A 20,514-nucleotide genomic window follows, 5' to 3' on the forward strand; every position below is an offset into this window, starting at 1 on the left:
TCAGGGAACACCGTCCTTCAGTGCATGTGGTCATTGGCGATAGTTGAACAATTGATCAAAAAATACAGTAGAAATACACACCAACAGCTGGTGTGCATTCAGACCAAATACTTCCTTTGGGTAATTGGGTTTTGAACGGTGGGCAAAAATACAACTTTGACAATGACTTTTATTTCAATAGACAACTGGAAAGGTGGTAACACTTTGAACAACATCAAGCAACATCAAGCACAGTGGTTATTTCTAACAGAAAGGCACAGTGTTAGCATTTTATATGCACCTCGTAAGGAAAAGTGGAATGGTTGATTGGGAAATAATCATTCACCATTTTGTCCTGATTTTACTTCATAATAGAGAATGTTTGAAATGTGCATTTTTCCCTTGCCTGGTTAATTCCAGGCAAATAAACAGGACTCCACAGACAAGAACACTTTGGAATTTTAACATCACACCACACAACTGCTATTCATTCAAACACTCTTCTATGACCTACAGTAGCCCCAGCTGTGACCTTGCCCAGGCCAGGGTTCGATGCGTAAAAAAAAAACCTATACTTGAACCCTATACTTTTTAATTCATCATAATTGGCAAATTTTGAAAATGGTTAACATCATTTTTTGTATTAGGTTGTTGAAACATCATTGGACAGTCTACATTACCCAAAAGGAAATGTTTGGATTTACTTCAGTCTAACCAGAAGGAGGGATAAAACGTATCCCCGACGGCAATAAAAATGAATGAGTGGGGGGTATCAAAAGCAGAGGCATGATTACCCCCCATTCCCCCAGCAAAACAAACCCTATCTTTGCCCATCACTGCACCTTGTCCCCAGCTACAGTGAGGTCACAGATGGGGCTGGACCAACAGAATACTATATGCAGTCTTTGGATTATGTTGAGTCTCGTCCAAACGGCTGAACCAGTGGAAGCAGAGCACTCAGGATTCCCCTGCTGAAAGCACCTCTGAGCCGGGCCGGCCTCAGAGGAGCGATGCTTGGTCTACAAACGTTGCCAGAGTGATGTCACGCTGGGACAGTCCCCCACAGTCATGTGTACTGAGTGTGATCTGGACCTGTTGGAGCATATACACTGGTAAGGGGATTTGAGAGGGCTCATACACAGGATGAAGTGCAATAATGGAGGAAAACGATGCAATCATTAAGGAAGGATTAGAATTCACTTCATTATCTATTGGCCACAGGGGTCAGGGCGTAATGTGGGTTTGCAACCCCCCTCCTCGTACAACAGCCCACAAATTATGGTTAAATATTATGAATTTGCTGTTACAACATATGACGAGGTATTGGTTACTGTATAATGCCAATTAGCGAAGAGCTCAAATTGATTAGGTTACATTTTGTGGGCTGTGTGTTTATTGTTCTATGGTTGTTGTCATTACCCATCTTGGCATTTACCATGTGCATTGGTTCCAATTACCTACCCACCTGCATCTGTTACAGTAATCAATCTTATACAATACTTGTATACAGTAAATACCAGCCATTTCACATTGTTCTCCATTGTCTTTATTATAGTTTAGGCATCGTGGCCTCTTCATCAGGAGAGGGAGACAGACAATGGAGACCGAATTTATGGATGCCTTTATTGCTCATCTGTGCCATATCTTTGGTCAACTAATACTTGACCAAAGAAGGCTTCTTGATTTTTTATTGTGCCTGATAGATGGGGAGATGGCTTGTTCAATGTTCTGATTATAAACCTGTGTGATGGTGAGGAGACCAAAGCAAGGTGAAACAGCTGACTAAGATGATTGAAATAATTGTAAAGTTTTTCAAATGCACCATTGTGAAACCTAATACCACGATCTCAAGATTATGTTGTCCAGCACCACTGGCTATTTCACTAGCTAAACTGATTTATGACAGGTAGACCAGACAAAGCTACAAACACAGATGAAAATGTATGTACCGTATACCATTACCTTATTGTAAACGTTAAACCACTCGGGATGATGATCCATCTTCTCGGCTTGTAGAGCAACCCTTGACATGAAGCCAAAAGCCTATAAAAGACAGAGTATATTCCAAAGTTAACAGACAGCACCAGTCTGATCTAGACTAGAAATAATGACACCCCACGTGCAATGGAGTACCTGATTGAAATCCTTAAAGATGAACTCTTTGTAAATGGCATCTCTTCCACCAACCTCCACCCACTGGGCATTGCGTAACAGGGGGAGGAGGTGCGCCCTCTCCTCCTCTGTCAAACCCTGGATTTTTCCGGCCTGTGGGGAACACCAGAAATCATGCTACCAATTTGAACGGGGGGCAGTTTCACAAATACAAACTGTGATTGGTTGCAGAGGAACCCATCTGGAAACAATAACATGCTAACATTCCTGGTTTAAAAGAATGGAGGTTGGAACTTTCTGTCCCCCCACAAGGACTTTAAGTGGAATTTCTAATCGTTCGTGATTCTTGACACACATGACACAGTATCACATGATTGGAATTACATGTCACCTCTTTTCACGGTTCATTCTGAAATATTCATAATTTATAGGCATATTTAGCTATCCTATCCAGAGGAGCGACATACAAAAAAAGTGCAACATTAGACTAAATGGCATGAACCCTAGTATATAGTCAATACAGAACAGGGCAAATGGTCAAGCAGGTAGAGTCAGAGTGAAAAGAGAGTCAAGTGCTACAAAGCAAATGAACAGACTTGGGTTGTGTGCCAACAGACCATGCAACAGACACAGTGCAAACAGATGTCACAACCAAAGCCTGTCCCCTCTCTTGTCCCCTGACAGGGGGACAGAATGACATCAACAGGTATCATAGCAACAGGCTAATCTGCTGTATCAGTGAAGCAGTTGACAGCACAGACAAAAACAGCCCCTGATCTCTTCATGCCATACAATGGCTGGTGGTCACATGACATTTCAAAAAGGTATTAAAACTATTATTTGCTCAGCAGCAGCAAGCAAGGCAATGTTGTATAACGTCCCCAGTTTAACATTAAATAACATTACAGTAATGTTAAAATTGGGTTTTAGTTGCAAAGACAGCAACGTTGCCACATTTTTAACCTCACACAGGTTAAACCTCACATAGATAAATATCCTCCCTGTGTTGAAATTAAGCATTTTATTCTGTCCATATTTTTTTGGCCTTTTATCATGATGGCAAGATTGTCAGTTTGCAACACAAATACCATCTTTATCAAGCAGTGCCTCAGCTTGTGTTGTAAAAGGCGACAGTATGCAGAATACAGATGTTTACTCACCATGTCTGTGTGTGGAGGATCCTCTCTCTCCTGTTGAATGAAGGCTGAAGGCTCAGTGCAGAGGCGAGTGTGTGTGCGCTGTGTCGTCTGTGTTCTCTCGAAGCACCGAAAATAGCTGATCTGCAAGCCCACAACGAGTGGCATCCGCGACGCGTTGTTCGCTTGCAGATCGGCTATTTTCGGCGTGCGTCACCGTCCTACGGGCTACGGCGGATCATAAATAGTAGCTGCCCAAATAAATGCCTGAATAGAAATCCTCGCTGATTGCACAGAATGCACACAGCCTCCTTTCAGCAGAAACTAGCAGACATCCTTGTGGTGGGTGGTAAATAATCACTTCTCCTTCATTCATGATTTGAACAACACTAATTCTTTGTGGCTGCCCTCTGTTAAAGAAAGTGATTTGCTCACAAGCTTTTTCAAATGGCACTTTTTGTATTGTTCATGAACTCATAAAAGATTCTAGCCTTTGGATCAAGACTATCTCACTGTTTATTTTATTGAGTCTGACTTTTGAAAGTAAAAGTCAGGCTCGATAAAATACATCTATGATTGCTAGGCAAAAAAACAGATTTGTCCCTTTTTTTTCTAAAGTCAGCATGCACTGTCCATAGCTAGGCTCCAGAGTTCATGTCAAAGGTTAATGAGTATACTGTAGCTCTGCCAGACTGTCACAGGGGGTGCTCAGGGAAATGAACTAGTTAATGAAATGAAAAGACAGAGAGGGTGTGTGTGACAACTAATCAACTTTAAGCTATTAAATGGCTGAATGATTAGGGAAATGAGAATGGGCTTCAGTGCTTCCACTATGGGGGATCTTTGATCAATGATCAGGCAAAGTCTGAAAGGAAGTTGTTGGATTTTCGGTCCCCATTAGTAGGCCTACATTTAATTTGTACCCCAGTGGATCCTATGCTATGTCTGTGATCCCATGCATAGAAGAGTTATTGGCCTAGATCCCATGCAGTGGATCGTTGGCATTGCCATATGTCATCATCTGTCTTTTTGAGTCTCTCTAAGCCTTATAAGAGCCTTGTAAAACACATTTAATTTCTATTCTATGGCAATATTATCAAAACACATCCAAATCTGATAATATTCAATAACTTAGCAGGATTTTGGCAGCAGTATTTGCCAAAGAAAATACCATTCCAGAAATGATTTCTGTTACTGTGTTTTTATATAGGTGAATTCCCCTATAAACTCCACCTCCACAGATATGGATTCCATACCAGGTCAGAGGAACCACTCATCATGCCCTTTGACCACTTGTCAAAGAGGGTGTCATAAAGGTGAGTGGTAGAGTAGCAAAATGGAGCCTGGGAGAATCCTCCGAGCAGCGCTAACTGTGTTGTTCTTCCTAACAAGCATCCATGGGGGACACATACATCCAAGTGAGTGTTCCAGGATTCAACGGTGCAGGGGGATCTTTAGCCTCCTGTCTCAGCTAATGAGATTGCTGAGGGTATAATGTTTTTAATATCGATAGTTGGCTTCAATATTCCATTGTTGTTGAAGTGCATTTTTAATTCCTAATCATTCAACATGAATGAAATCAACCCTGGCACTTCCCAGTGACTTGGCAAATGCATTAAATGGGCCTTCAAGGCAAGCATGTACTTTTAATTTAAAGAAGATAATACTTTATTTTTCTTATATATAAAATTATTATTTCTTAAAATAAAGAATAACTAGGTATTCATACCGTTTCTTGTTTGTTCTTCAAAATTAATGGTTTTCTTCTAGTACAATACAAATGTTAAGAGGTGTACTGTTCAAATATCTTAATCAGTGAAATAGTAATTCTTATAGTCATTACTCATTGCTGTGTCTTTTATTATCTGAAGTTTGATGATATATAGATAAAGCTTATGACTCTGCAACACTATGATGAATCTGTGCAGGGCGGGTTTTGAAAATGGACCAGGCACTGATAACTTTTCATAATCAGCAAACTGAGGAAGTCCATGTCAACTACACCTCTGATTACTGCTACAAGGTAAAGAACAGAGCAGAACATTATCCAGTTGTGTTTCTTTCAATCCTATTGATTTATCTGTTTGTCTTTCTGTCCAACTTTATTTGTCTTGGACAGAAAGAAATGCCATTAGAATCACTTAAATTATTCCCAAATACAATACTATGAATATACCTTGTGCACAGTTGCAGAACTATTATTCTTGACAACACGTTTTGCAATTAGCAACAGAGACAACATGACCTCACAGAGTGCAAACTGATAGAACCAGACATCCTATGAACATTACATTACACTGTCATACAGTAGGCTACTTGTTATGGTACTTGCATTCAGGGATGTGCTGGCCATTGGGAAAAGCGGGTCAACTCCTGAACGGCCGGTCCATTCCCGGCCGGTCCAGGCCGGCCATTATAAAAAATGGCCGGGCTGGGTTGGCCCACAAAGAAAATATAACTCATGTAATTGGCCCACTGGCTTGTCTCTCATGATCTGAAATGGCCAATCTTTGAATAGCAGCAGCGCTATAGAGAGAGAGATCTCTCTCTATAGCTGAGTTGCAGCACCTTTTCCCGGGCTGAATCAGGGGCCCAGCACGTCCCTGCCTGCATTCAACCTATACTTACAGTGTATGCTCATTTATCTATCAGCCACTGAACATATTCACATGGCGGCCATTTTGCTCTTGCGTCACACTTTGGTGTGGGAAACCCCATGCTGCTGAATGAAGATGGTTAATTGGTTACATATTGTTTCAAAATTATATTGTGCATAGTGTATGTCGAGAGCAAATACGGTACATGGCAAACCTTGGTTTATATGGTGCACTAATGAAGTGTCCCACCTCTGTATTCCTGCAGTGTCTGTTCCAACCCTTGGTCAATGTAATAGGCGGTAAGAACAATGCATCTGCTGTGGTCAGCACTAAATTTACTTTGACCATTCAAGTGACATCCCAACTCAGGAATTCAACACTGCAATCTTGCAGGTAAGATTAAACACTAACATTTAATCCCCAAACTGTTTGAACTGCAAGAATGATGATTCTGAGAAAATGCTGATTTTGGTCTCACAACGCAGCGAGACGCGTTGTGAGCTTGGAGGTCTGCTATTTTCGATATTTCCACCAAAAGGCCCTTTAAGAAATGTCAGCCCCTGCCTCTCTAACATTCTCTGCACGTCCCTGTAGGAGCCAGTCTGTAAAGCTCTTGTCACTAAGACAAAATATGGTGTGTAGTGGCATCTGATGATTGCCTCAGCAGTCTGCTGGATTATTTACAGGGCTGGGGGTGTAATCCTGACCTGCTTTCTGGACCTGAGTGATGCCCTTGTTTGAACTACCTCGCTGAATATTGATCACCGGGGCCTTTTTGGGGTTAATAAGAGCTGACATTCCAATATTGATGAAAAGACTCATTAAGGCTCTAAAACCACATGTCCTATGCAATCATCATAGAGGGGATGTTCAACTAGAAGAGACGGTAGCCATATTTATAAACAATCAGGACATACAAGACGTCAGGGCAATGCTTTCTGTTTGGGGGTCACCCTTAAACATGCTGTCAGGGATCGGGTTATAACATGACATGGCCCAGCTGTTGGTTGTTTTTCCCCTCTCGTCTTCTGAGCGGTCTGGTCTTGGACTTCCTAGATCAATGCTGAGGTCCCTAACCAGACTGTGCTACTATTGATTTCCTTTTCCCCTTTAAAAAAACACTCCAAGTGATAGCTAATATGTCATCCCGCGGAAGATCAATAAGACCTTGTAATGCACGTTTTTTGGGGCTCTGAAACCAGAGCTGGTCATGTGCAGTGTGTGGGGATGCACTTCTACTCTGTAGACACTAGGTGTCCCTCCTGAGCTGCATCTTTTACTGTGAAGAAGTCAGTGGGATAGGAAACTGGAGTAAGGAGACCCTTTTACAATAAGGTCAAGAGGAAAACAGTCTGAGGACTGTCTGGTGCAGTCCAGCGGCCTGGTAATGAATGAAAATTAAATTTAATGCATGCTTTTAGGGAGAATATCGTTTCGGAGATGATCAAATGAAAACAAACAGTGCCTAGTTTTGAATGCCTTTGTGGGCAGCATGTCTGTTAATGGTTTCATTGTTTTGGATCCAGGTGGAGTCAGACATATGAAGAAGGTGGCCATTACTCTGTCTGGATCAGGCCATCAGAGCCCCCCAACAATCCTACCTGCACTCACATTGTGGATAAAAGTCCAAGACATGCATACCTCCGTAAGTGCAGGGACACATTAATGTCTGCTGATGGAAATTAATTGTTCCACTGAGCCATTAATCATTGAATAGCACTCCAACATTGTTTAATATTGCTTACGCCACTGGTGATTCTGCACGAGTGTTTGCAAGTGCACAGGCCATGTAAGTAAGTGGAACTAATGTACTTGTGATTTAGCCCGAGCCTATAAGACTTTGATCCACACTGATTTTAATTGAGTCAGCAAAGAGGAGACATGGCTTGGGTTGTGAGATCCCGTTGAGAAGTAATTCTTGTCCATCTCATGGGACATGATGTGTATCGATTAGATAAGACAGGCTTTCTTGAAAAGGGATAAAAGAAAAGCTTTTCTGTTTGTTTTGGAGGCCCGGGCTCCACGCGTGGAGGATTGTGGGTAATACATTAGGGAGCGTGGAAGGATTAGGCCATAATGGGATTTTGAAAGCGTCTCTCTCCATAATGTACACTCTACTTAACAATATTGCAGATTATGTTGTAGATCAGACTTTTAAGGCCAAGTAGCCATTATCTGGCAGATATACAGTATGGTCAGTGTGACTGCACCCCCTACAGTATGATGCGCTTCCATTAGCTCCACAGACCGGTGATTACACCAAGGTCCCACAGGACTCGCTCTGCTTTAAGTAATGGTCTGGTCAGCAGCTCATGCACAAGAAGACATGTCGGACTTGCCCTGCTAGGGAATTTCAAAGTTTTACTTCACGGCCTCAGGAATGATTGGCCGGCAGGGTTGATGAGGTCATTCTCCGAAGGAGGTATCTGTGGAAGGCCAAGCCTCCGTCCAGCGCTTATCAGATCCACCCCTCTAATCTCGTTAGTACTGTATTCTTCTTGGTACCACAAACCACAAGTCACCTGTAGAAGCCCTAATTCTCTCAAAGAAATCTATGGTATTGACCGCTATTAAGTATTCATTCAGCTATTGAAAACATATTAATTTAGACTTATGCAGTTGTTTTTATAATGGTTTCCCTTCAAGTCAAATTAGCATCCAGCTCTGTCAATAGCTAATAGACGGAGTGGACCTATTGCTGAGATGTAGTGTCGCACACGTTTGCCCTCCATGTGATGAGAGCTTTATGGTGTTTTTATGAGTGGACAGCAGAGGGGCCTTGGCTTTTCAAAGGTGATTATATGCAGCCAGTCTCTGTTCAAAGGGGATGTCATAGTGTGTATTCATCCAAAGCTTAATGTGGCTTCTTTTTTGTTTGTTTTTCCACTAAAGACAAACAGTGCGTAGTGCGCACGGCCACACAGTCGCCTCTGCTTTGACGACAGAGGGCCCACACTGTGATGTTGATACTGTACCTCCTTATACATGCTAGTTCAATCGTCTTTTACTTCTACTATACATCATACTGTTGGCGCTGATGAATGTGCAACAATGTAATAAACATATTGTGGAAGTATTAATGGCATTTATGAAAAAAGATATATATTATTAAAAACCTTTTGGGGAATATGTTCTGTGGGAAAATCTTGCTACCAAAATGATGTTAGGATCCAGAGATAAATCAAGTTGGAGAAAGCCGTACGCTCCAGCATGGAAGGTTTAGAAGGCTGAACCCAAGCCATTAATCCCACAGATTCTAATATATAAAACCGGAAGCCAAGCTTCCCCATCCAACATTTAATTCAGACTCCTGGTTATTATCGGTTACAATAAAAAAAGCTTTGCCATCATGAATTCTTATTCTCATTATTTTATTTGTTTATCTTTTGTTTATCTCTTATTGTCTGTTTCCGATATGCGTATTTATTAATTTAGCTTAACCACATGAACCCTTGCGTCCCTATTCTTGGGGCAAAGATATCTGGTGTAGAGGGGGGAAAGGAGGGGGCCTAGTGTAGACCCCCGGGGGACTCTAGTCAACAAAGTATATAGGGTTTAACTAGTATATTTGCTGACCCCTTTGTGCATCAATGACACCATCTGTCAGACCACCTCAGTCACATTTGTATTCTTGTCCTTGTTACGTAGCTTTACAATTTTAACGGTGTGGCTCTGCAGGGAGCTAGCCGTCTATAAAAGGGTCGGTGTGTGTGTGTGTGTGTGTGTGTGTGTGTGGCTTTCTTTTTGAGTGGTGTTAACCGCTCCTACATCTGGCTTTGTCTGTATGTACATAATGTCCCGTGTCCCATCCCACGTTGGCCAAGCTTCGTGGGACACTTAATGAAATGAACACATAAATAGCACTGCTCATTTCACACTTGGTGTGCTTTTTGTTTTACATTTTCTTCAGTTTTATTGAAATACTTAACTTTCATTTTATAATGGAAGTCAATGGGGCTTGGAGAGGGCTGAAACCTTGCTGAAATTTGGAGTCATGCGTCATAGTTATAGTAGACGACACATGAAGCCACACCATTCCCATATTGTGGATCCCAAGATTTTCTTTTTGTTTTTCTTCTTCGTTTTTCTCCATGCTTTGTGGATACCTCCAGGGTTAGATTACCTGGTTTGACTGCACTGTGATGGATTGACCCAGAGTTTTCAATTAGGCTTCTTCTGTCTGTGACTTTAGGGATTCCCCTATGACTCTCGTCGGATGACAGACAGACAACCACAGGGGAGTCCAGTGGCAAATAATGCAGGAGACAGTTGGAGTGGCTAGGAGTGGTTATCTGTCCTCTTATCCATAGTCAGATCCTATTGTGATAGAGAGGTATCAGGCTCCTGACATGGATGTCCAGAGTAGACAGACGGTGACGTAGCCCACAAAGCTGCCTAGAAACGGAGTTTTATCCAATAAGGGTATAGCGTATGATTACACAATACCCATTTGTAAACATTACCTTTTCTCTTTGTGTTATGCAGCTCTTGTGGCGGCAGCTCTTTTACTGGCCCTTATTGCTCTGTTATTTGTTGTGGCTCCCTACATCTACAGGTACACTATTGTTTGAATTATCCTGCATACAGAATGTTATTGCTCATGCTCCATTGATCACTCATCCAACGTACATGGTCAGACTCAAGTCAAACTTTATTGTGTCCTTTTAATAGGAGGCGTTGTACAGCCAGGTTGGTCACCACCATCTGCTGTAAAGGCCAACAACTCTCATTGGATCATGTAAGTATTATGCTGCTACTAATTTACACAAAACAAATCTAAAGTGAGAGTAACTTGATCGATTAATTGAGACTCAAGTTGAATCAAAACATTATAATCAGAAACCATTCCGTTATAAGTTCCCATTCAATATTCATAAATTCAGTACTCTGTACTGTAATATTGCTTTCATTAGGGGCTGCAGTGTAGTAAGTAGATGAAGGTCCTTTGTACAAAGTTCTACAACCCCATTCTCCTGCAAAAGGTCCTAAATATGCATTTAAATTTAACCACAATACTTTTTCTTTTGTTTCATCCTTTGCTGCATTTCTGTTTTCAATTAGTTTTCAACAACCATATTTCGGAGAATTCCATGTAGCACAATAGAGAAATGAATATACTACCATTACTTCTTCATTATACTGTGAAGAAAAGGTTACCTTTGCCTTCAGTTGCCAAAATTGGGTTATTTTCACTCTGTCCGACATCCAGGCAGCCTGGGAGGCATTTTGAAATAGCCAGCCAATAGTCCAGTCATCAAGCCATTTGGGAGACACTAATGGAATGATTGATACAAATGTTAGCAGAGGCACTCGTACAACAGACTTGCGCAGGAACGATAGATCAAACGCTGCATCAGTCCACTCGTCTTAGTTAACAGCGAATGTTGCTGTGTATTTTTGGCGAGCATGAATAGCTCCTCTCATCCCTCTGAGCGAGACGTCTCTGTCTCCCATATGCTCTCCGGATGGCAGTAAGATCCATCATGACATATTAGTGCTGGTGTCTTCCTGCTCTGGCTCTTTAGACTGCTCTGTGTAGGCCAAGGACTCATGCTTAATCCAACTGGGAGGGCAGCAGGCCAGAGACATCAACCACCCACCCCCTCCCTGACCGTGAACCAAACGCTGAGCCTCCATTCAGTATAGAGAGTGGCACAATGTGGAGAAATCTGACCCATTCATCTTCACAGCCACAGTGTTATCACATCTCTTGTATTATCGCAATGCAATGTAATAAATTATACAAATAATGTAAGCAACAAAATATGAACTGTAAAAGAGTGTAATAACAGACCCAAATGGTCACTCTTGGAGTTGAGTTGACTCTGCGAATTCTGCTATGTGCATTTTGAATGATAGGTGACCCTTAAAGGTCCATTTGGTTACATTTGTACACTTACAGACTTAAATTAACATGGAGGATTTTGCAGTGTAAATGTATGTACACTGCTTGTTGACGGGAACATTTCTTATGTGCATACGCAGGGTGACACACAGGACAGTGAAGTTGAAACAACCAGAGACAGACGTCACTGCTCACTGGACACTTTCCGAGGGTATGTACTGCACATCAACTGTCTATCGGCCTATCAGCACGTACCACTAGTTTACATGCTAATCCATTACATGCCAAGGCGAGGCATGATGAAGATGTACAGTTCCTGGTGTAATGAATAATTACGGGGGTCACAGTCTGGCCACGCTGTCCCTCAAGCTTTTTCTTATCAGGCAAATAGCTTTGGGCCTAGATCTCTGCTATCTCGGCGTCTATAGGGTTTGGACGAGTGTTTCTGTTGGACAGGAGCGATGCATGTGATTGAATTCTGGGCTCCCTGCTCGCCTTAATTGTGGCCTGGGGGTAGACACAAAGCACGCCTCTCTGGAAACAGGATGCTGGTGTGGCTTTGACCTCCCCCTTGCCAAATAATTGATGTAATAATACAGTCAACATATCAGCACACATCCACTGGGCCATAGATCTACTGCCAAACTGGAGAGGAAGAGGAAATCCAAGAACACGGGAGGCAGGATCCAGCAGACAATTGGCAGGGCAAAATCTCTCCAAAGCTAGCCTTACTTTTTTTTTTTTTTGGAAGAAAATGATTCTGAAACCACCGTCCATGTGTTCTGAATTCAAAACGCCAAGTATAATGCACTTTAGGCAGTGTTAGAACGTATAATTTTCAACAGTTTAACAAAACGATGAAGGAAATACCATTTCTTTCCTCCGTCATAAATCCTTTCTCTTTAGCTGGCAGTTATGTTTGAGGTCCACAGGCTTTGCAATATCACGTATGGCATGAAATGTCACTCATGGGTTACAAATACCTGTAACATATTGATGTATCTATTGGTTCCTTTAATCCTGGATCTCGTGTACAACGCGCGGCAACATACTTAATCAAACGGTGACTCAGCACCCAAGATTAACGTTGCCTGTATCTCAAGCCAGTGACTTATGATCCATACCCTTGATAAGCAACAACTTTCCACGGTGGACAGCAGCATCAGTCATCTGCTATAGGCAGGAACGTTTCTGAAGGCAAAGGCTTTTCTTTGGATCTTGAAAGGTTTTTTCTGCTCATTCTTCAGTGCCTGTTGACATGATATACAGAGAACAGTAGACTTTGTTTGCACATTAATTTTTCTAAAAGGCTTTGGTTTTTAATCTTATTCTGTGCTGCTAAAAGCCTTCAGCCACTTCTCCCTCTGAAAACCACACGGCCAGTATTAGCTGTGATATACAAGGCACGTGACAGCTATTACAGTGAAACAAGGGATTGTCAGCTGTGTCTAACACCAGGTGCCTCGCTACTTCTCGCCTGTCGTCAGCCATGCTTGAAGTTTGCTCCAAGACATGCTGTCATGACAGGAAGTTGAGGTACCGAAGACGAAAGCAAAGCCGACTTCCTCATTGCGATATGCTCTGATGTTTCAATGCAGAAATAAGCACCTTGGTAAATCCACTCAAGTACCAGACATTTATTATGACTAGATTGGGTTTCCATGTACTTGATGTGGCCTGCGATAATGTAAGTCAAGTAACTCAATACCCAATAGTGATTGAGTGTAACTATCCATTTGCAACGGGGAATGTACTGCGCTAATACTATAATTGGTCATGCATGTATAGCGATTTAAATCAAATAAATCCTATCAGTAAGCCACAAGCAGTTGTCATTGCCATGATATAATCTATATCTATATATGGCATATAGTCTATCTATATAGAAAGCTATAAATCATGCACACTAATTCCCGGACAGTGGTTAGGTCTGATTTTGTATGGAAAGCCCCATAGGGATGAAATATTTAGGACTTGCCTGGAAACCTGGACATTCGCCCACTATGCTTCAGGCTGCAGATTTCCCCAGCCTCTCTGTGTTTGTTTCCACTTAGGGACTACCGGTACATACAACAAAATGATCCGAATCCACATTGAATTAATTAAGTGCTTAAATTTACCCTTAATTGAAATCCACGCGTCTGGCATTGGCAATGCAATCTGCCTAAAATGTTGCTCTCTACAGGAAGGGGCCCTGAAATTCCCACACCCACAGTGTTTTAATTAAAAAGATGGGCAATACGTCCCTATACTGCAGCAATTCACCGAGGGTCTCATCTGGATATTTAACCTTTGTCTTTAGTCACCAAGTCACTATGGTGACTAATGGACGTTTTGTCAAAATCTAAATGAGCGTGTGCGTGTGTGTGTGTGTGTGTGTGTGTGTGTGTGTGCGCGCACGTGCACGTGCGTGTGTGTGTGTGTGTGTGTGTGTGTGGATTCTTGTGTGCGTGCATGCACACGTGCACCAGGGTTCACTCTACTTTAATAGCCCTTTTGAAATGATAGTGGCCGATTAAAATCTGGTATCAGCAGGTTAGGGCTAAAAGGAGCAGTAATGGCTTGGTGCACCTCTTAATTGAATCTGGCCAGAAAAACAAGGGAAGGCAAAAGGTAGATACAGTGCACCTTATCAGACAGTTGTTTCTGTGGAGGTTGTCTTAATCTCCTTATGGCTCTTAAAGACCTCCTTATGTTTAGTTTTTTTTTCTGTCTGTGATTAAATAACACAACGCATGAATCAAAAGCATAAATGGTGATTTTATAGAGGATGGAAGTCAGATTGTCACATGGTGATGAAGCTGCCTTGGAGCCAGTGCTGGACAGAAACTAGAAGTACATTCACTTGAGTGCCAGTACTTAGAGTACATTTCTTTACAAAGTATTTTTTTTAAATGTATATGAATGCATTGCTGTATTGACATTTAGAACATTTTAGAAATATTTTTAGAAAATGTAATCTGCGATTTGAAAAAATAATGAAAATATAGATCTACAAGCTCACTCCACTGTGATGATCGTATCGATTTGAAATAGGGCTTACTTACTGAAAGTGGTTAATTCATAATACATTTTGTAAACTTGGGTCCCAAGAGTCCCTTCCTAGAAATGTAGTGGAGTCAAAAGTACAATATTTCTATTTGAAATGTCGTATTTTGAAATGAGTTAAAATCATGAGCTTTGCTGAAGAAATGGATAATAATTGCGACCGAAGGTCGCAGTTTAGTATGTGAAATGGCACATCATGTCTCCGTCTGTCTGGACGTGTACACTTTAGTACGGTCTATGGGTTTGCCGCTCTGACATCACTGTGATGTCAGGGGAACCATTCTAACAGAATGGGACTGCCGCTCTGACATCACTGTGATGTCAGGGGAAACACACTAACAGAATCCCTTTTATGCCCATATATGGAGTTCCCTGATGTCATCAATATTAAGCCCATATCTAACAGGAATGCCCATATATGGAGGCCACATTGGCCACATACCACACAAACAGAATCCATATATGGCCAAGACAGCCCATAGCTGTGTGGCTGGTTCTACAGACAGGGATCTCCATGTATGGGCATAAAAGGGATTGTATGTATGTCAGATGTCATAGACATCATAGGACTTTCACATAACGAATAACTGAGTGAGCATGTTTGGGCTCTCACAGCATACAGTATTTCCATATACAATACATGGATCTCCAATTCTCCATATATGGGTACCAGGGGTCTCCATATGGGTAACTGGTCCGATATACATCACTGGCCAGATGGCCAAGACATGGCGCGACCTCACCCTCGCATGTTACCCTGAGGCGTCTTACTAGTAATAATACTCCAAAACTGTACTTAAGTGCAGGCCTAGCGGTCCAGGCGCATACCACATAGGCTCTGATACATGACAGCGTGTTGCAGGTTCGAATCCCGATCCTGACGACCTTTGCTGCATGTCACTCCCCATTTCCTGTCAGTCGACTTTCCTATCAATAAAAGCATAAAAGCCAAAAAAGAAAGTACTTAGAGGAGTAGTCCAGCCCCAAAATGAAATTTCTTCTATTGATTACTCACGCCATGGAGACTTGAGTTCAATAATACTTTTGGTTTTTTGTCGCATTACTAAGGCAACATCTTTATTATAATGAATGTACCTCCATTGATTCCGGATGGGGACCCGAATGCATTTGGGTCCCTGTCCGGAATCAATGGGGGTACATTTTCTATAATCAAATTTTTGTCTTAGGAATTCAACTAATACAAAACAATATTATTGAACTCAAGCCTCCATGGCGTGAGTAATCAATAGGAAAAAAATGTCATTTTGGGGGTGAACTACTACTTTAAATACAGTACTCAAGTAAATCTACTAGGTCAGGTTACTACTGCCCAACACTGAATGCAGCAGTCCTGTTTTCTGACATGGAGTACAAACACCTCCTCCTATAAGCTGCTGATTCAGTGGTGCACTCCATCACACAGCGTGTTCCAGTGGCTCTGGCTAACGCTAAGTTATAAGTGTATCATATATTAAAGCCAGAGTCTTTAGTCAGCACTCCTGCTTGAGGAGATCCAGAGGACAAGTGTTCATTTCCTGAGTGATTCATAATGCTTAGATTGCATTACCTTGTGTTGCATTTGGTGAGTGACACAATAAAAGAGCCCAACCCCCCTGGCATCTTGAACTTTTAATTCAGAAGTTATGTCTGTATTATGTATTCAAATGTAAAGCGGGTGGTTGAGGAACAGTCACAGAGGGATATTTTATTTTAGCATTTCACGTGTGGATAAGATATTATCCCAGGATGGTTGCTTAATATATTCACACCACTTTAATCCTAGCGTCTCTACCGTGGGCCATGTCGTTATTGTGGGGGGATTTTGGATTTTGTTTTGGCGGTAGGGTGGGTATGATTTTGTCACTTGAACCTCAGCATGCCTAATCTGGGGGTAACAATTCCCCCAAAATAGCTAATCTTTTGTAGATCAGCTAGCTATTTTTGGCTAAGGGATTTGGTGAAAAGCAGTCCAAGTTGTAACTCGGGTCTGTTTTACTAAAGATACAAGTGATTAATACCCCACTCACACCGCATTGGACTCATTCACGCCACACGTATAGTCCGCGAATGAACAGTAAGAACAATCAACATTCTCACAACAGTGAAAAACAAAACATTAGTAATGTATGCATCGCTGCTGAATTGGGGCTGCATGTTCAACGCAACTAACAGTGGACATTTCAAAGTTTGGTTAAATTGTGGAATGTGAGATGGGTCTATCTGTGAAAGAGAATGTCTAATACAGTACATATTATGGAATATGGCACTTTTTGAAAATAAATCTGCTGAGAACTTGGTGTATAATCTTTATTGTCTATATTCCACTACTATTATCCAATACTGAATATATCACTTCCCCCTGTCAAATGATTAAATTCAATGTATTTCTAAAATCAACTTCGAAATTCATGAATCATATAAAAATTATCTAAATGAAGAGAGTTCATGTCATACCAGTGTTCCTACAATCGTAACTAATGGGTTACTTGAATGAAGCCAGTGTAAAGCAACCAGTGTATACACCAACAGCAAACCTGGGTCTTTCCTGAGTAAAACTGTCTTTGTTTTCTCCAGTACCTGAAATGTTAATGTATAATACTGAAGATTAATTTATCGTTAGTTGATAGTTTGTACTTTGAATAGTGTATAGAATACACAGTAATAAATAGGGATGGGTATCGTCTGCGATACTTTTAATGGTATCGATCGCATGACGTCGATACTATCGGGTATCGGTTCACGTAAAAACGACGATACCTCGCTTCGATACTCTGGAACGCATCCCTGGCCGGTCGCATCTGTAACAGTTGGGCTACTGAGAGTTTAATGACTGCTTTAGTAGGCTACACTCGTTACTGGGGAAAATAGCCGACAATAGCCAATAATGTTTATTATTATGATGATTATCCAACGTCTATACTCTCCACTCCGCCACACTTGTGTGATCATCATCATCACCTCTGCTCTACCGCAGCAGCGAGTCCCCACTCTTTCCGTGTTGAAGTTAAACTTAAATAAAAAGTATCGAAAATGGTATCGAAAAGGGTATCGTATCGATTCCCAGGTATCGAAAAAGGTATCGGATCGATTCAAAGGTGAACGATACCCATCCCTAGGAATAAATCACAATTAAATGTATACTCTATATATTTCTTTGTGATTTCTAGTAACACTTTTTTTTTTTAGGTTTGCTATGACAGTGTTGGTATTTGTGAATTATGGAGGAGGAGGCTATTGGTTCTTTCAACATGCACCATGGAATGGTAACGTACAGCACAAGATAAATCATGAATTAATATATACAAAAGAGAAACTATAATACTCAGAGTAAATTCCATGGCACCAGGGATCCAAACGAACCCTTACAGGTGTACAAATGGCGGTTCCATTTGTACACCCATTGGACACTCTCTAAGTTAAGTTAAGTGTCATTCCCACCATGCATGATAAAGATTAACGATTAATTAACGATAACTACGTACAATTTTATCTTTATTGTGCCCGGTGGGAATGACGCTTTCCAGGGTCCTTTTGGACCGCTTGTGGTCCCCAGACCAGACATCAGTCCATTTCATGGAAACAGCATCATACATGCTTTTGCGCAGTAAGTAAAATAAATTGGTTTTTACACCATTTCTGATGTCTGTTGTCTGTGATGGCATTCCTTATCTGGGTCAAAGACCCATCCCATTAAGCAACACTGCAAACAAGGATGAGATGAGGAGGAAAGATGCATGTTCAATTGTCACAGAGATTATTACAGAATGTATTTCCAATTATGTTTGAAGATGAGCTCAATTTGAGCTTCATAATGGCCTCTCTTAGTCTCATCTGGAGACGCGTATTGACTTAAGGGGAGAATTGATGGATTTTGTTTTTACTATTACATGGTTGCTATTATCTTGGCAGCTTCAGCATTAATCATATTATTTGCAAAATGGTGCTATAATGAAAAAAATGATTACCTCGAGGACATTATTATTAATCGTTCAGTTAAGAATGGATTGTGATCATCTAAAAGACTACAGTAAAATGTCGTGACATTTAAAAGTGTGCAGCTCAACTTCATGTACTTGTCTAAGTTGTTATTAAAAACCTGGTTTTGTGTGTGTGTGTGTGTGTGTGCGTGTGCGTGTGCGTGTGTTTGTTTGTGCAGGTCTCACAGTGGCAGATCTCGTCATGCCTTGGTGCGTTCAGTACAAGTATTGAAGTCATCCAATTTTTGCACGTTTTATGAAACAAGTTGAACTGTCAAAAGAAAAACTTTTAACTTCCACAAGGTTTTAAGCTCAGATTTGAGTTGAGATAATAATAATAATACGTGATAATTGTGTATGATGAAGCTCTTGTTTCTCTTGCCAGGTTTGTGTTCGTCATCGGGACATCGGTGGTGCTGGCGTTCTCGTCCATGCAGAGGAGAGGGGTCCGTCGTGTCCAGATGCTACGCAAGCTGACCTGGAGGACCGCCGTCCTGATGCTGCTGGGCTTCTGTTTCATCAACTACTCTCCAAGAGACGGACCACGTGGGTACACTTTAGGGCATTCACCAAATATTCGAATATCAAAGTCACTATTCAACGTTGTTCACCAAAGTCGAATATTCGCTTTTTTCCCCCTTTTTTTTTTGTCAATGCCCCTGGTGGATGAATTCGTTAATGTTCTATACCAGGGGTTCTCAAACCTTTTTAGGCTGTGACACCCAAAATAAACATATTTGAACTGGGGACCCCCAACCTGACAAGCACTTGGAATTGTAGGTATTACATATAATGTGACTCGGTTCCACAGATAATAGCAGATAATAAGAAAATAGCAGATCTTGCGAGGCGTTGTGAGCATGTAGATCGGCTATTTTCACAATGTTCCCCTCTTGCTTACTTAATATTTGATAGTTTGGGCAGACCTGTCGAGTATTCGACTATTCGAATACTTTGAGGTCGAATAATTCGAATACTAAAAATCACTATTCGTGAATGCCCTAGTACACTTCAACATCACACAAAAACAGCTTTTTCCATGGTGCTAGGGACGGGACGATGATCGCTATTATCGTTTATCGTGAAAAAAAACCACTCACAATAATCGTATCGTGGAGATTTAAATTTATTTAAATTTATTTATTTATTTAAGTTATCATCCGTCAATGCACTGGGATCAATTCACCTTTTATTTGCCGAGCTGCATATCCGGTACCATTTATTTTAAACCCTCTATAATTGGAAAAACGGACCTGGAAATAACATTTTCACTCTCTACCAAATTTCTTTGCCAAAAAATAGCCAATCTACAAGCTCACAAGGCGTCGCGAGATTGTAAATATGCTATTTTTTGGAAAACTTTCTGCCCCAGGATAATGGATGTTGGGTATATTTTGATTATCGTGATAATATAATAATATAGTAAATCGCTAAATCTTCATATCGTCCCCCCCCCATACAGAGTGGATCTTATGCAGCAAAAAGCATTGGGTCAGACTCAGATTTGAACCCAGGCCGGCAACGTGAAGGACTTATTTATCCTTGATGCTTATTGATAAGCTATTTCTGGTGTGTGAAACCTTTGTACGACAAGTATACTGTAAATCATGCTTTAGCCTTCATTATGTTAATGTGCTCTGCTGCAGCCACCAGGGCGCCCTGTGCTAAAGCATCTTTTAAATGGGGCTACAATACAATATATGAAAGTATGAAACACTGAGAAGAAGAAGACATGGACAGTTTGGAGTTGTTGCAAATAAAAGGGGGTGGGGTACTTAGCATCAGCCTGTTTCCATTACTTTATTATATTATCACAGGGA

At 41.2% G+C, this 20,514-nt stretch overlaps 2 protein-coding genes across 2 annotated transcripts in view; one reads left to right on the top strand and one right to left on the bottom strand.

Moving 5' to 3' along the window:
• Positions 1-151: 151 nt before the first annotated feature.
• Positions 152-3,433, bottom strand: pcbd1 (pterin-4 alpha-carbinolamine dehydratase/dimerization cofactor of hepatocyte nuclear factor 1 alpha). Its single transcript, XM_080740364.1, has 4 exons — positions 3,252-3,433; positions 2,113-2,244; positions 1,942-2,022; positions 152-1,071 (listed from the first exon to the last, which is right to left on the bottom strand). The coding sequence occupies exons 1-4, from the start codon at positions 3,393-3,395 to the stop codon at positions 979-981; spliced, it is 450 nt and encodes a 149-aa protein (XP_080596490.1). The 5' UTR covers positions 3,396-3,433; the 3' UTR covers positions 152-978.
• Positions 3,434-4,624: 1,191 nt separating this feature from the next.
• The window catches only part of LOC308297197 (heparan-alpha-glucosaminide N-acetyltransferase), a gene marked incomplete at both ends in the record, with an annotated part of 30,752 nt that continues 14,862 nt past the window's right edge, over positions 4,625-20,514 (top strand). The window contains 8 exons of the mRNA XM_080740613.1: positions 4,625-4,645; positions 6,090-6,123; positions 10,310-10,379; positions 10,496-10,562; positions 11,810-11,880; positions 17,904-17,980; positions 18,874-18,904; positions 19,080-19,240. Coding sequence (XP_080596739.1) covers positions 4,625-4,645; positions 6,090-6,123; positions 10,310-10,379; positions 10,496-10,562; positions 11,810-11,880; positions 17,904-17,980; positions 18,874-18,904; positions 19,080-19,240 — 532 coding nt within the window. The remainder of the gene's footprint in view (positions 4,646-6,089; positions 6,124-10,309; positions 10,380-10,495; positions 10,563-11,809; positions 11,881-17,903; positions 17,981-18,873; positions 18,905-19,079; positions 19,241-20,514) is intronic.

This window comes from Nannobrachium achirus (genome assembly GCF_963921795.1).
Source record: "Nannobrachium achirus genome assembly, chromosome: 13".
Lineage (NCBI taxonomy): Eukaryota > Metazoa > Chordata > Actinopteri > Myctophiformes > Myctophidae > Nannobrachium > Nannobrachium achirus.

What these genes read in the sequence shown, in the direction of transcription:
- pcbd1 (XM_080740364.1), bottom strand. Translation starts at nt 3,395, where the DNA reads ATGCCACTCGTTGTGGGCTTGCAGATCAGCTATTTTCGGTGCTTCGAG. An exon ending in ATCCTCCACACACAGACATG is followed by an intron (nt 2,245 to 3,251) that starts GTGAGTAAACAT and finishes TGTTCCCCACAG; the next exon opens with GCCGGAAAAATCCAGGGTTT. An exon ending in TCTTTAAGGATTTCAATCAG is followed by an intron (nt 2,023 to 2,112) that starts GTACTCCATTGC and finishes TGTCTTTTATAG; the next exon opens with GCTTTTGGCTTCATGTCAAG.